General features: G+C 59.3%; 5 protein-coding genes across 5 annotated transcripts; 4 read left to right on the top strand and 1 right to left on the bottom strand.

Moving 5' to 3' along the window:
- Window positions 1-3,227: 3,227 nt before the first annotated feature.
- On the top strand, window positions 3,228-4,194 carry GLOTRDRAFT_41709 (uncharacterized protein; the record flags this gene model as incomplete). The annotated part of the gene is made up of 2 exons (XM_007867897.1): window positions 3,228-3,856; window positions 3,921-4,194. The coding sequence occupies 2 exons, from the start codon at window positions 3,228-3,230 to the stop codon at window positions 4,192-4,194; spliced, it is 903 nt and encodes a 300-aa protein (XP_007866088.1).
- A 264-nt stretch (window positions 4,195-4,458) lies between these two features.
- On the top strand, window positions 4,459-5,440 carry GLOTRDRAFT_93608 (uncharacterized protein; the record flags this gene model as incomplete). The annotated part of the gene is made up of 3 exons (XM_007868027.1): window positions 4,459-4,839; window positions 4,914-5,274; window positions 5,397-5,440. 3 exons carry the CDS (start codon window positions 4,459-4,461, stop codon window positions 5,438-5,440), a joined length of 786 nt encoding a protein of 261 aa, XP_007866218.1.
- Window positions 5,441-6,366: 926 nt separating this feature from the next.
- GLOTRDRAFT_129343 (uncharacterized protein) lies at window positions 6,367-7,613 on the top strand (the record flags this gene model as incomplete). The annotated part of the gene is made up of 5 exons (XM_007868028.1): window positions 6,367-6,454; window positions 6,535-6,815; window positions 6,865-7,002; window positions 7,058-7,327; window positions 7,389-7,613. The coding sequence occupies 5 exons, from the start codon at window positions 6,367-6,369 to the stop codon at window positions 7,611-7,613; spliced, it is 1,002 nt and encodes a 333-aa protein (XP_007866219.1).
- A 600-nt stretch (window positions 7,614-8,213) lies between these two features.
- On the top strand, window positions 8,214-10,311 carry GLOTRDRAFT_76348 (beta-lactamase/transpeptidase-like protein; the record flags this gene model as incomplete). The annotated part of the gene is made up of 5 exons (XM_007868029.1): window positions 8,214-8,740; window positions 8,800-9,274; window positions 9,325-9,571; window positions 9,635-9,983; window positions 10,128-10,311. 5 exons carry the CDS (start codon window positions 8,214-8,216, stop codon window positions 10,309-10,311), a joined length of 1,782 nt encoding a protein of 593 aa, XP_007866220.1.
- Window positions 10,312-10,573: 262 nt separating this feature from the next.
- Window positions 10,574-11,251, bottom strand: GLOTRDRAFT_93611 (uncharacterized protein; the record flags this gene model as incomplete). Its single annotated transcript, XM_007868030.1, has 2 exons — window positions 10,574-11,019; window positions 11,077-11,251. 2 exons carry the CDS (start codon window positions 11,249-11,251, stop codon window positions 10,574-10,576), a joined length of 621 nt encoding a protein of 206 aa, XP_007866221.1.
- Between the last annotated feature and the right edge of the window lie 337 nt (window positions 11,252-11,588).

Here is an 11,588-nt window from a genome sequence, read left to right on the forward strand (position 1 = left end):
AGGACAGCGACCGGCCTCCGCTGACGCCACTCTGGACTCATTTTCCCGAGCTCCTCGAGCCCATCTCTGAGGTGCCGCCGCAGAACATGCTGCACCTCCACCTCAGCGGAAACTGAGACAGACGGCGGCAACGCGGGCTAGAACGGTGAAGGGGTAAAGCGTTGAACAGATGAATGATGAGTAATCGCGGTTTGGTGTCTTCTCGGACGGTCTCAAGTGGTCTCAGACGAATATTGTACGAATAACGTTGATGTAAAGTTAAACAGCGGCCCCTGGCCCCGTTATTATTCGTTCCAACATTGCTTTCTCGATCCTCTGCGCGTCTTGAAGCCTTGAGGTACCAGTACATTGAGTTGCACATAATGGGCGCCAATGGCGCCCCAGGGGCTGATAGACGCCCAAAGAAACACGAGGCACATTATCCGGCAATGACCGAAAGCAGATGAACCAGCCAGGTTCGCGCCACCGTCCTTGTTGAATTCCTCTCGACGACTGCCATCGCCTCTTCTTGTGTCAACAGCTGGTACCTGCGTACCTGCGCCGGGAGAGCGTCGGATAGTAAGCTTGCAACGTTACGGCCAGATTTCTGTAAGCGGAGTGCTGCAACTAGTGACGCTGGTGGGTGAGTTGCCAGGCAATTTCGGCGCTGGACCGTTGTCGTCGAGGAACACTGCAGTCGTCTCCGGTAATTTACACAGCACGATGAAGCCAAGGTAGGCTGCCTGGGTTCTGAGGTACCGCTAAAACGGACTACAGATCAGCGCAGTAGACCTCCACGCCGGGCCAGTTAACGAGTGCCAAAATATATCGGTGTCCCGTCAGGTATCTTCATAGATTGTGATTAAGCAACCCATGACTGAAGCTCCTTTAGTCGCGTGCACGTCGAGGACGCATCGTTGTTCGAGGCAACAGTCCCGATAGATTGACACCACCAGGACGATTCAAAGAAGGCTTCCCGAGCCGTCTTAGCTCCGATCAGCCTATACACGCCTTCCAGCTAGCAATACGGAGGCTCACTGGCCGTTGCCAGCGGGCTTAGGGACAGCACCACCGAATCGAAAACTCTAGCGGAGTGGATCCGTGGAGTGCGTGTGCGAGGAGGGCAGGTTTGGGGCGCCCCCGACGAGTGCTTCCTACAATCCTGATGAGTTGACTGAATATCTACGATTGCGTAGGATGTGCGAGCCTAGCTTGCCCCACTGGGGACAGCACCGCCGACTCGAAGACTCTGGCGGAGCGGATCCGTGGAGTGCGTGCATGCGCGAGGAGGAGGGCAGGGTTAGGGCGCCCACGACGAGTCCTCCCACAATCCTGATGTGTTGACTGAATATCTACGATTGCGTAGCATGTGCGAGCCTAGCTTGCTCCACTGGCAGGACCGTATCACCGCCGTCGTGCGCCGCCATAAAAAAAACAAGAAAACTTGCATTCCAACTCCCGAGGCTAGATAAAGCTGCCATAGAAGAGTTGTTCCAGTGTTTTGTTCCGCAAGATGGATCACCGTTCCAGGACCAGTGCGTCGTCGATGTCGCCGTGCAATTATCGGGCACGTTTCGCCCAAAATCCAGATCTCCGTCCAGCTGCCATATCGCCGAAGCTTGCCCCGAACGATACAATCCTCGTTCTCTCGAGCGGTGCGTTCGACGACTGTATTGCCAGTAAGCCGCAGCCTGCGCGCATATATCGATGAGAAAGCCGAGTCGTGGTGGCCAGCAGCCACCGCGGCCCTGCCGAAATTGGCGTTGGCCTCCCGCAAATAGAGTTCCGGCGTTGCCACGAACGCGACCCGCCACCTCTTGCACATCTCGCGCTCGACAACAATGACATGAACTGTTACACCGTCTCTCGATGCCATTCAAGATTAACTTGGCTACGTAGACAACTCTGGTCTGTAAGCGAACATGTAGATGCAAGATGTTCTGCGATGGCGCGTCACACGCGGCCATCGCCTGAGCAACAATTTCTAACATCCACATTTGTCCTTGGATTCTGAAATCATGTACAGTATTGTACAGTATTCGGCCTGAATGAACTTAGAAATACGTATCTGAGGGGGTTTCTAGACGTATAGACTGCGGCTCCCCTCTCCTTATGTTTCTCGCCCGTATCTTCTCGCTAGACTCGCGATCGCTCCTTTTGCCCGGCAAACGCTCGGTCCGACTCTCACACAGGCGGACGGCCATCGCAATTTTACTTACCATACGCACAAGGAGCGCTACGAAAGTGCAGCAGGGAGGCGCAATATAGGCCAGTGTCGGTGGGGACCATGAACCCCGCGATCATGATCATGACTAGGAGCAACCAGGGTTGATCCGGAGGATTCAACAGCGCAGGGCCTGAACAGGCGGCACATGTAAGGCGGAAGATATACACGGTGGACTACATATTGCAACGCAGCTCCAACGTGAATGGCAGCGACACACAGGGCGCACCTGTACAATAGTACTCGCTCTCAATCTCACCCGCATAGCCCCCTTGAAAGATGATCGATGATCTAAGACGCCCGAGGTCAGTACAGCGCAATACACCCCACGACAGCGAACAACAACAAATCAGAAGTGTCAAATTCTGGAGCACGCGCCCGCGGGCATCCTCCCTGAAGAAATTCAAAACCAAAACAACATCCTAACATCCCCCCCCAGAAGAAAAGAAACTCTCCCACTCACCTCTTCCACCCACCCATCCCACCCACCTAACAACAGGCAGCGAACTGCCCAAGCGCAAAAAATTCGCCCGCGCCGCGCGAGAGTAAGCCCCATTGTGTTCGCGGCCGAAACGAGTTCCGCCGCAACCGCATAACTGTGTCTATGAGCAACGCGTCGCCCGGCGCGCGCGCGCGCGCGCGCCGGGGCGCTCGTATCTTCGCGCCCCGGCGGCGGCGGCTTCGCAGCACGCGCAAACGGGCGGCAGAGCGGCTTGGTTGAGGAGACGACTCCCCGCCTGTCCGCGCCGCGTACCGTCACCGTCGGTCTTGGGGACGGTCGCTTTCCGAAACGAGCGGGCGCGGACGCACTCTGCGTCTCCGGGGACTTTCCCCGCAGCGGAAGGGCGAGGGCGCAGCCTCTGTGCGTGAGCTGCGACGGCGGTTCTTCGGGCGGCGCGGGTGTGGAAGAGAACGCTGGAAAATCTCGCAAAAAAAAAGAGTGTGATTTGAAACTCCGCTTCGCTTGATCCCACGGGCGCTTGCATGCAAGTTCCCGCCACGATGGGCAGGCATTGCTGCAGCGATGAGCGCCAAACCCTCTCGCGAAGATGTGCAGGCCGTCCCGCGCAGCCTGTTCAGCATGCTCCCCAACATCTACGTCCTGCGCCCCCCGCAGGGCAAGCACTCGCGCAAGACAGACGAGCGCTGCTTCATCTACTGCGCGCAATCCGTCGTCGGGCGCGTGAACCGCCAGACGCCGAGGTGCCGCTCGCTGTGCCTGCGCAAGGTGTTCGTGCACGAGGTGTACAAGGCCGTCGCCGTGCGCGAGGCGGAGGGGCGGCGCGAGGTCATCCCGGTCAAGGCGCAGATCCCGCTGCCGCAGGAGGGCCAGGACCCCGCGGCGTTCTTCTGGCCCGTCGGGGACGACGACGACGAGGGGGCGGGGGCGGGGACGGGCAAGGGGCGGGAGGCGAGGTGCTGGGACGCGGGGTGGTACCTGTGGTACAGCCGGAACCCGTGGGCGGCGCGCGAGAGGATCAACGTGATGGCGATGCCGCTGCCTGTGCAGGCGACGTGGGAGGCGCACAAGAAGGGCGCGAATGTCAAGCGCGCCAAGGGCGCGGGCGCGGGCGCGCTGGGGCAGGACGAGGCGCGGTGGAGCCATGTCGGGCCGGGCATGACCAGGGGAGGGCCGCTCTTCCCGGATCTCGTGTGCGTCTGCGCGCTGTGCCAGCGTGTGCGTGTGCGGCTGGCTGATGTCTTGTGTGTTTCGCAGAGGGGAGACGGTGCTCTTCCCCGTCGAGCTCCCGTCGTTCGAGCCGATGCAGCGCATGCTCACCAACGTGCTCGCACCCGCGGGCAGGACCCTCGCGCTCGTAGCCGACACCGCCAAGTCCGGCGCGTTCCTCCAGTTCTCGGCGCGCTGGTGGGAGAAGGCGACGGGCCCCGAGCCGTGGACGCTCGCGCGCAACTCTATCGAGAAAGCGCGCGAGGTGCTGAAGAGCTGGGCCGACGAGGGCGACGAGGACGACAAGCGGAAAGGCCTGTGACGCCGTCTGTGTATTCCCATCTAATCTACGGACTGATAATCAATCATGTAGTCACAGTGCCCTGTAATATATGTCCTGTCTAGCATGTATCATCAACGACATCCACGCTCGCCTCGCCCCAATGCACAGTGATTGCCAACATCATGTTAGGCGCCGAGGGGCTTGTTGCGTTTCTCTCACGGACTGCCATTGACACTGACAGATATAGTCTTCCGCCAATACGAGCGACACCGAGAATCGACCCCAGCCTCTGCGCATCCCAGCATGTTCCACAACGACGCCCGCGGCGCGTACACCGCGCTCGAGCTCGAGGACGCCGCCGATCAGCAGCGCGCCTTCTGCCCCTCACCGGTGCCCCCCGCCAGCGAGGCCTCCGCGCCCGTGCGCTGGCTGATCATCGCCTGCCTCGTCTCCTGCGCCGTGTCGGCGCTCAGCCTCGGCTTGACGACGTTCTGGGCTGCTCCCTACCCTGCGCTCAAGCCCGCGTCCGCGCCGCGCTTCCCGAGCGCGTACATCGGGCTGGAGCGCGTGGACGTGTCGCCGCGCATCCTGGCCCTGCCGCCCGTGCCCAACTACCCGCTCCTGCTCTCCAGCGTGGACCGCAGCAAACCGAAGGACGCGGACACGAACGGGACTGTCTTCCATGTCGATCGGGATGCAAGTCACGCCATGTCCCGTCCCTCCCCTGCGCATCGCAGCTGATCGATCCTTCGCCGCAGCACACCACCGTGATGCAATTCCGCGTGCACGACTACGGGCTGGAGCGGTGCACGCTGAACATAACCGTCCCCGCGCCGTCCGAGCTCGGCCCGAAGACCTACCACGCCTCGCGCACCACGCAGCCGCTCGACGTGTGGACGCTCGCCGCCGCCGCGCTGCGCCCGCGCACGCTCTCCTGGGCTGCGCGCCCCGCGCGCCTCGCGCGGCTCGGTACGCTGGACTTCGCCGCCGGTACCTCCAGTGACATCCCGTGGTTCTCTTGCCCCTCCGACTCGCTGCAGACGTTCGAGTTTGCGTGCCCGCGCGGCGATGCGGAGTGCAGTGTGAGATTCAGGCAGGACCGCGCGGCGCCTTTGTTGGGTGAGTGGGTTGTTGTTTTTTTGTTTTGGGCGGTGCTGATCGCGCGCGGTGGATGGGCGGCAGGCGTGCAGATGTATCAGAGGCATAGTTAGATCCGCGTTCGTCGTTTCGTTGTGCGGTAGATCCCGCGCAGCGCTTCTGGATCCTCACTCAGCTGGAGCAATGAAGTATATATATGTGGGTTAGATCTTGTCCCCCGCAACAGCTGTCAATCGTGATGCCTGCGGTCTCGTTTTATGCTGCGAATCTGATATGTATCACAATACATATGACGAGGTTCCTCGTGGTGCTATCTGGCGCCTGTGAAGCTCCAGCCGGGATTGTACTGTCATTGCCTTGTTCTTTGCTCGAGTTCCGTCGTTTGCGGGGGTGGCCGTGATCGGTGATAACTCCAAACCCTAATTGCCCATTCTCTCGACGCATACACACTCGTAAGCACGCCCACTCCGCCGACGTTCATGCCCCTGACATCCCACAGGTTCGAGCTAAACCCGGGTGCGGCAAGCACAGCATCAGCACAGTATACATGTTCTCTCGGCTCCGGAGAGCTGTTATCTCGGAAGTTGCACGTCCTGGTGCTGATCGTTAGTCAAGGTTTGCAGCCGGGATATGCAACTCTCCGAGAACAGCGCCATACTGAAGCCTGATGCATTGAACGACGCGCTGTGATGGCTATTTTGGGGACTGCCACATTTGCACAGATGTGTTCAGCCACATCTGTGAGGCTGACTTTGAGCAAGGATATTTCCCAATGCCACATCGCCAGAGCGTATGTTGACAGAGGAAGGCGAGCCGTCGACCGCTCGTCTGTGCGTCTGCGATGTGGCCCCGGGGATCTCGGCGTCCGAAATAGCTTTGCGATATGTATATCAAGTGAGTTCCCCACCGGATACGCACCCGGTATCTAAAATGCACCATCGCTCATCAGGAAACGAAGCACGGCGCCCTCCCCGCGTTCCCTTCTCTCGTCCTGAACGGAAGGTGGGCAAACCTTCTCTGGCATGCCGGGGCCTCGTGAGAGCGCCCGCTTGAAGACGGGGGTATAACGAACGCGCGGCGCTGGGACTCGCGCCCCAACTGTCCTCTGCCACCATGTCGTACGCGCCCCACGAGAGCGCCGCGGACCTGCTCCTCGAGCGGTCGAACTTCATCGGCGGGTTCCTCGGGAACATGGCGTACGGTGCGTCCCCCTCCCCCCTCACGCTCTTCCCCGGGAAAAATAGAATGAAATAAGATAAACTGACTCCCGCTGCGACGCAGGCGTGCACGGCACGCTGTACTGCGTCTGCGCGTACCTCCTCGTCCGGCGCCGGCGCAAGGTCGACATGAGCATGTTCTGGCTCGCGTACATCACGCTCCTCTTCGCCGTCGCGACCATCTACGTCGCGTGCGGGATCAAGCTCAGCGAGATGCTCTGGATCGACGACCGCGACTTCCCCGGCGGGCCCGTCGCGTACCAGAACGCGCTCTTCTCGAACTACGTGCAGCTCCTGCTGAGCACGTCGTACAACGTGATGACGTTCATGGCGGACGGGCTTTTGGTGGGGTTCTTTGGTGGTCCTGTTCATGCAGCGGGCTGATACGGCGCAGGTGTACCGCTGCTACCTGATGTGGTCCAACTCGCGCCTCCGCTGGGTCGCAGCCCTCCCCTTCCTCTTATTCCTCGCATCCACCGGCAAGTCCCCTCTTCCCCCTAACCCCCCCCCTCTCACCGCCCACCGCAGCGATGTCCGTCCTCATGCTCTACGAAATCTCGCTCCCGCAGAGCAACCCCTGGCTGCAGACCGCCGCAAACTACGGCATCCTCTTCTGGTCCCTCTCCTCCGCGCTCAACGTCCTCGCGTCGCTCCTCATCGTCGCGCGCATCCACGCGTACCGCAGCGAGCTGCAGGGCGCGCTCGGCGCGGAGCACGCGCGCCCGTACACGAGCGCGAGCGCGATGTTCCTCGAGAGCGCGGCGACATACGCGATCGCGAGCATCATATTCATCGGCACGTACGCGACGAACAACTGGTTCCAGAACATCGTCGTGCCGGTGCTGGGGCAGATCACGGTGCGCACGCCTGCTGCTCATCCCGGCCCGGGCGGGGTTGCTGACGACGTGGACGTGGCAGTGCATCGCGCCGCTGCTGATCATCCTGCGCGTCGCGTACGGCCGCGCGTACACGTTCCGCACCGTCAGCACGTCCACGCGCATCGAGTGGGGCTCCGCGCCCCCCGCCTCCTCGCAGTCCGAGGCGGCGTCCGCGCGCGCGTTCCCCGCGGCGGGCAGGCGCTCGGCGAAGGAGAAGGAGGTGGCGTTCGAGACGCCGAGCACGGTGTCGGAGTACCGGCTGTGAAGCTCTGCGCCCGCCGCGCTGGCATGGTGTAGCGTATTCTCGCTGGTTGTGCACCAGGCTGCGGAGAGCTGTTTACGGTGCTGGTGATACCCTGTTCCAAGCCACGGGCTGTATGTACGAAGTGTTCAGAATGTAGATGACCGGGAGGTCTGCCAGTGCTCATGATCAGAGGACATTGTATTTCTAGCCAGCCTGAAGGCGTATAAAAACGTACTTACCGCTACCAGTTGTATTGTCAATGTAAGGGTTCGACATAGTAAATTATGACTTCACCGCACACGCGACCCGCCACTTAACCTCTTGACTCTGACCGTCATTGCCATGCCGTCCATCGATATATCCAAGTTGGCAGCTTTACATCCCCGCGCCAGTGGCTGATAATATCGCTGATTCGTAAAGGCACTCGATTACCGCAGACGATGCCAGTGTCTGTGAGAATCGAAGCCTGTACGAGCCAGCGACATCATGATGATAGCCAAGAGTACTAGTAACCCAGCGCACATTGCCCGCCAGTCCACGACGGCACCAAGGTGCACCTTACAGGACCTGGATCATCGTCGATAGCCGCAGTGGAAGCGATTGAACCAGAAACACATGTGCATGGACGTCAAAGTGCCAGTAACGGCCGAGGTCTACCAGCTGGACCTTGCACGACGGGATCCTACTATCAAACTCTGGATATATCGCATTGCCTTGGTATGCCTATGTTTACGACTAGTCTGGCACGAAACTGCCGTACTCCAAACCGCCATACACCACTGGCAAGACCGCACCAGCGTTGAGCCTCAGAAAGCAAAACCAGGCGTATGCAGAGCGCCTCTGCCCCCTCTACTGAAAGACCACCCCCCGAAGTCCGACGCGCCAGAGCTATCCCTCGCCTCCGCGCTCGTCGACGCGTCCCTGCGAGACGCATTGTCGGAACTAGCGATCGACAGCCTGGTCGTCGCGGTGGTCACCGCTGAAGGCAGCGTCTTCGAGGGCACTTACGGTGTTCTCAGAGGGAACGAGAGCGATGCTGAACGCAGGGGACACGTGGACAGGGACTCCATATACCGCATGGCATCCATCAGCAAGATGTTCACCACCATCGAGACCTTTATATTGCGGGACAAAGGTCTCCTCAACTTGTCAGTCAACCCATCTTCAAGTTCTTCTCTACACATGGTGCTCATATCCCGATTCATAGAGATGACCCGGTCGACACGTTCCTCCCCAACTTCACCTACCGCCACACCGACGCCACCCACGAAGGCCCCGTCACGATACGGACACTACTAACCCACGCGGCCGGGATCGGCGGGAACCTGCCCCCAGGCAACATGTCCGACTGGCCGCACTCCCTCGACGGCGCGAACACGCCCCCGTACAACGGCAGGCCGTTCCCCACGCCCGAGCGGGTGCTGGAGGCGCAGGCGGAGCTTTCCCTCAGCACGCCGCCGCACGGGCTGCCGCTCTACTCAAATGCGGGGTTCTCTATCCTGGGCATGGTGAATCTGGCAGCTGCAAGAAGGAGCGACGAGTACAGGGATCGTGTCTCGACAATTGAAGAGCTGATAGAGCGGGATGTGTTCGAGCCGCTTGGGATGAATAGCAGTGGGTACCTCGCCGCGGATCTCGGCGCCGAGAGGGTCGCTGTATCATCGTATGCTTCGGAAGACGCAGTGCGTAAGCCCATGAGCATGAGAGGACTCTGCTGATGGATTCCGCATAGGATTACGACTTCCAAACCGCTATGAACCCGACTGGAGGGCAGTTCTCGACCCTGGCAGACCTCATCGCCCCGATGCGGATGTTTCTGAACCCGGAAAAGAACCCGAGCGTCCTATCGCCGTACACCATCCGCGAATGGATGAAGCCTCAGTTCTCGTGGTTCGACGATACCACAGAGCTCGGGATGCTATGGGAGATCAATAAGTACCAGAACTCGTTCAAGGACGTGCAGAGACTGTATCAGAAGTGTAAGTAACACCTTCCGTCATTCATTCAAAGCGAGTTCTGAAGTCAAGGATGTCCACTCACAGCTGGGCAGCTGATGGCGTACCACGCCGAGTTCACCGTCAACCCAGCGTCCGGGTATGGCGTCATCGTCCTCATGGCCGGGCAGTACCTGAACGCGCAGAGCATCACGTTCCACATCCTGGACGCGTTCCAGCCGGCGTTCGACGTCCTCATCGACCAAGCGACGAGGGAGCTTTATACCGGTAGCTGGACCGACGGGGAGGCCAATCACGTCGAGGTGTCGTCCAGGGACGGCAGTCTCTGGGTGGACCGGATGGTCTTGAGCGGGGAAGACGTGTTGAAGCTCGTCCAGGGGACAGATGAGGCAGAGCCGGTTGGTCTTTGGTCGACCGGGAGGAGTGATCAGTTCAGGTGAGTCGCTTGCGCCTTCTCCAGCATTGAATGGAGGGGTGTGACCCTTTCGGCCCGCCCAGAGTCTCCTATGGGTAAGCTTGAGTGTTCGATATCATCCTATGCGTTTCAATTGTAGCACTGTGATATTGACTAATTTAACAGACTCGCATTCGGGGAGTCGTGGCGGAACGACGAACGTGGCTACCACTGCCTCGCATACTTTTTCGGGATGGAACTTGGATATGCGCGGGGAGCGGCGATAAATGAGATATCGTTTGCTGGAGAGGGCGGGGCGAGAACGTTGTACGTGCCGTCGGTGGACGTCAAGCTGCGCCGTGCTGCATAGCTAAGACGACAAGGTGGCTTTGGGTTTGGGAGATTGATGGAAACCTGTGCTCGTGGCAGGGTGGGGGCAGAGCGCTGTGTATCTATCAATGTGTCTTGATTTAGGCACGTCTTGGTTAAGCACACACATCAGGGTATTCCGTGACTTGACTGTTTTGTCGAGCTACGATCTGTTTCTTGTTGAAGTCTAAGGCAATACATGGCTGTGAACCTCGAGACGCGGAGATGCAACGAGAGGTATCCCCTTACCTTCTCTTCCTGAATCACGCCTTCTGCGATGCCACATACTCATCGTAATTACCGCCTATCCACTCATACAACTGTCCCCAGTCCTTACATTCGCGTTCCCTAACCCACTCTACGTCCGTCCAGTCCCCCGTGTCGCTCGCAGGTTCCAGCTGCAAATCCGCTCTACACAATATCATCAAGCGTAGGTAAGTCAAGCAATGAGTGGTATGACGCCCGATGTTCTCGCTCGTGAGCGCGCCGCGGATCATCTGGAGACAGTGCATCTGGTGGAACGTCGACAGGCCGAAGCGGCGTTTGTCTGGGCCGAGGTAGATGAAGCCCTCGCCGCGGGGGAAGGAGGATTCCCACTCTTCGTCGGCGTCGGAGCCGTTTATGCCGTAGTGGACTGTATCTTGCATTGTCCATCGAGCAGGACCTAGGTCGAGCGGGAGGTACTCTGGGAAGTCATCGTCTACATAGGCTTTAGAACGTGAAATTAAGCTGATGAAGGTCAGGATAGATTATGAAACGTACTCACTCCACTCGTGCTTTGATAATTGCGATCGTATGTTGCTGCTTAGCCTGAGCACCTGAAGGAAAGACAGAACGCCAAGGACGAAGATGATTGCCCAGGTGAGGAGGGACAAAACAGTCCTCTGCGTCCACGTTGACAGGCCATGACTCTCCCTGAAGCGGTGTACGGCGGTTGGCATGGTCGAAAGTGAAGTCAGAGACACTCGAAGGAAACTGGACGAGTTGCCGTCTTATGTGTATGCCTCGTAAACCCCCAAATAACCTGAGACGCGATGTCACCTTGAGTACGCCCAAACAGCGATGCGCTGATCCACCTCAGTGATCCCTGATGCGTGATGAGGCGCACTCCCGCCTAGATACGTGGCTAGCCTCCTCGCGACAGTTTCACGCGTGACGTGCATCCGTTTGGATGCGCCGCAGAGCGCCATTTATCTTGTTCATCGGCGGGCAGTGAGAATGACTGTGTCGCAACATAGACATGGTTGTTGGACTACCGTGACGTCGCGATACCAGCCT

Source organism: Gloeophyllum trabeum, assembly GCF_000344685.1.
Source record: "Gloeophyllum trabeum ATCC 11539 unplaced genomic scaffold GLOTRscaffold_00007, whole genome shotgun sequence".
Taxonomy (NCBI): Eukaryota; Fungi; Basidiomycota; class Agaricomycetes; order Gloeophyllales; family Gloeophyllaceae; genus Gloeophyllum; species Gloeophyllum trabeum.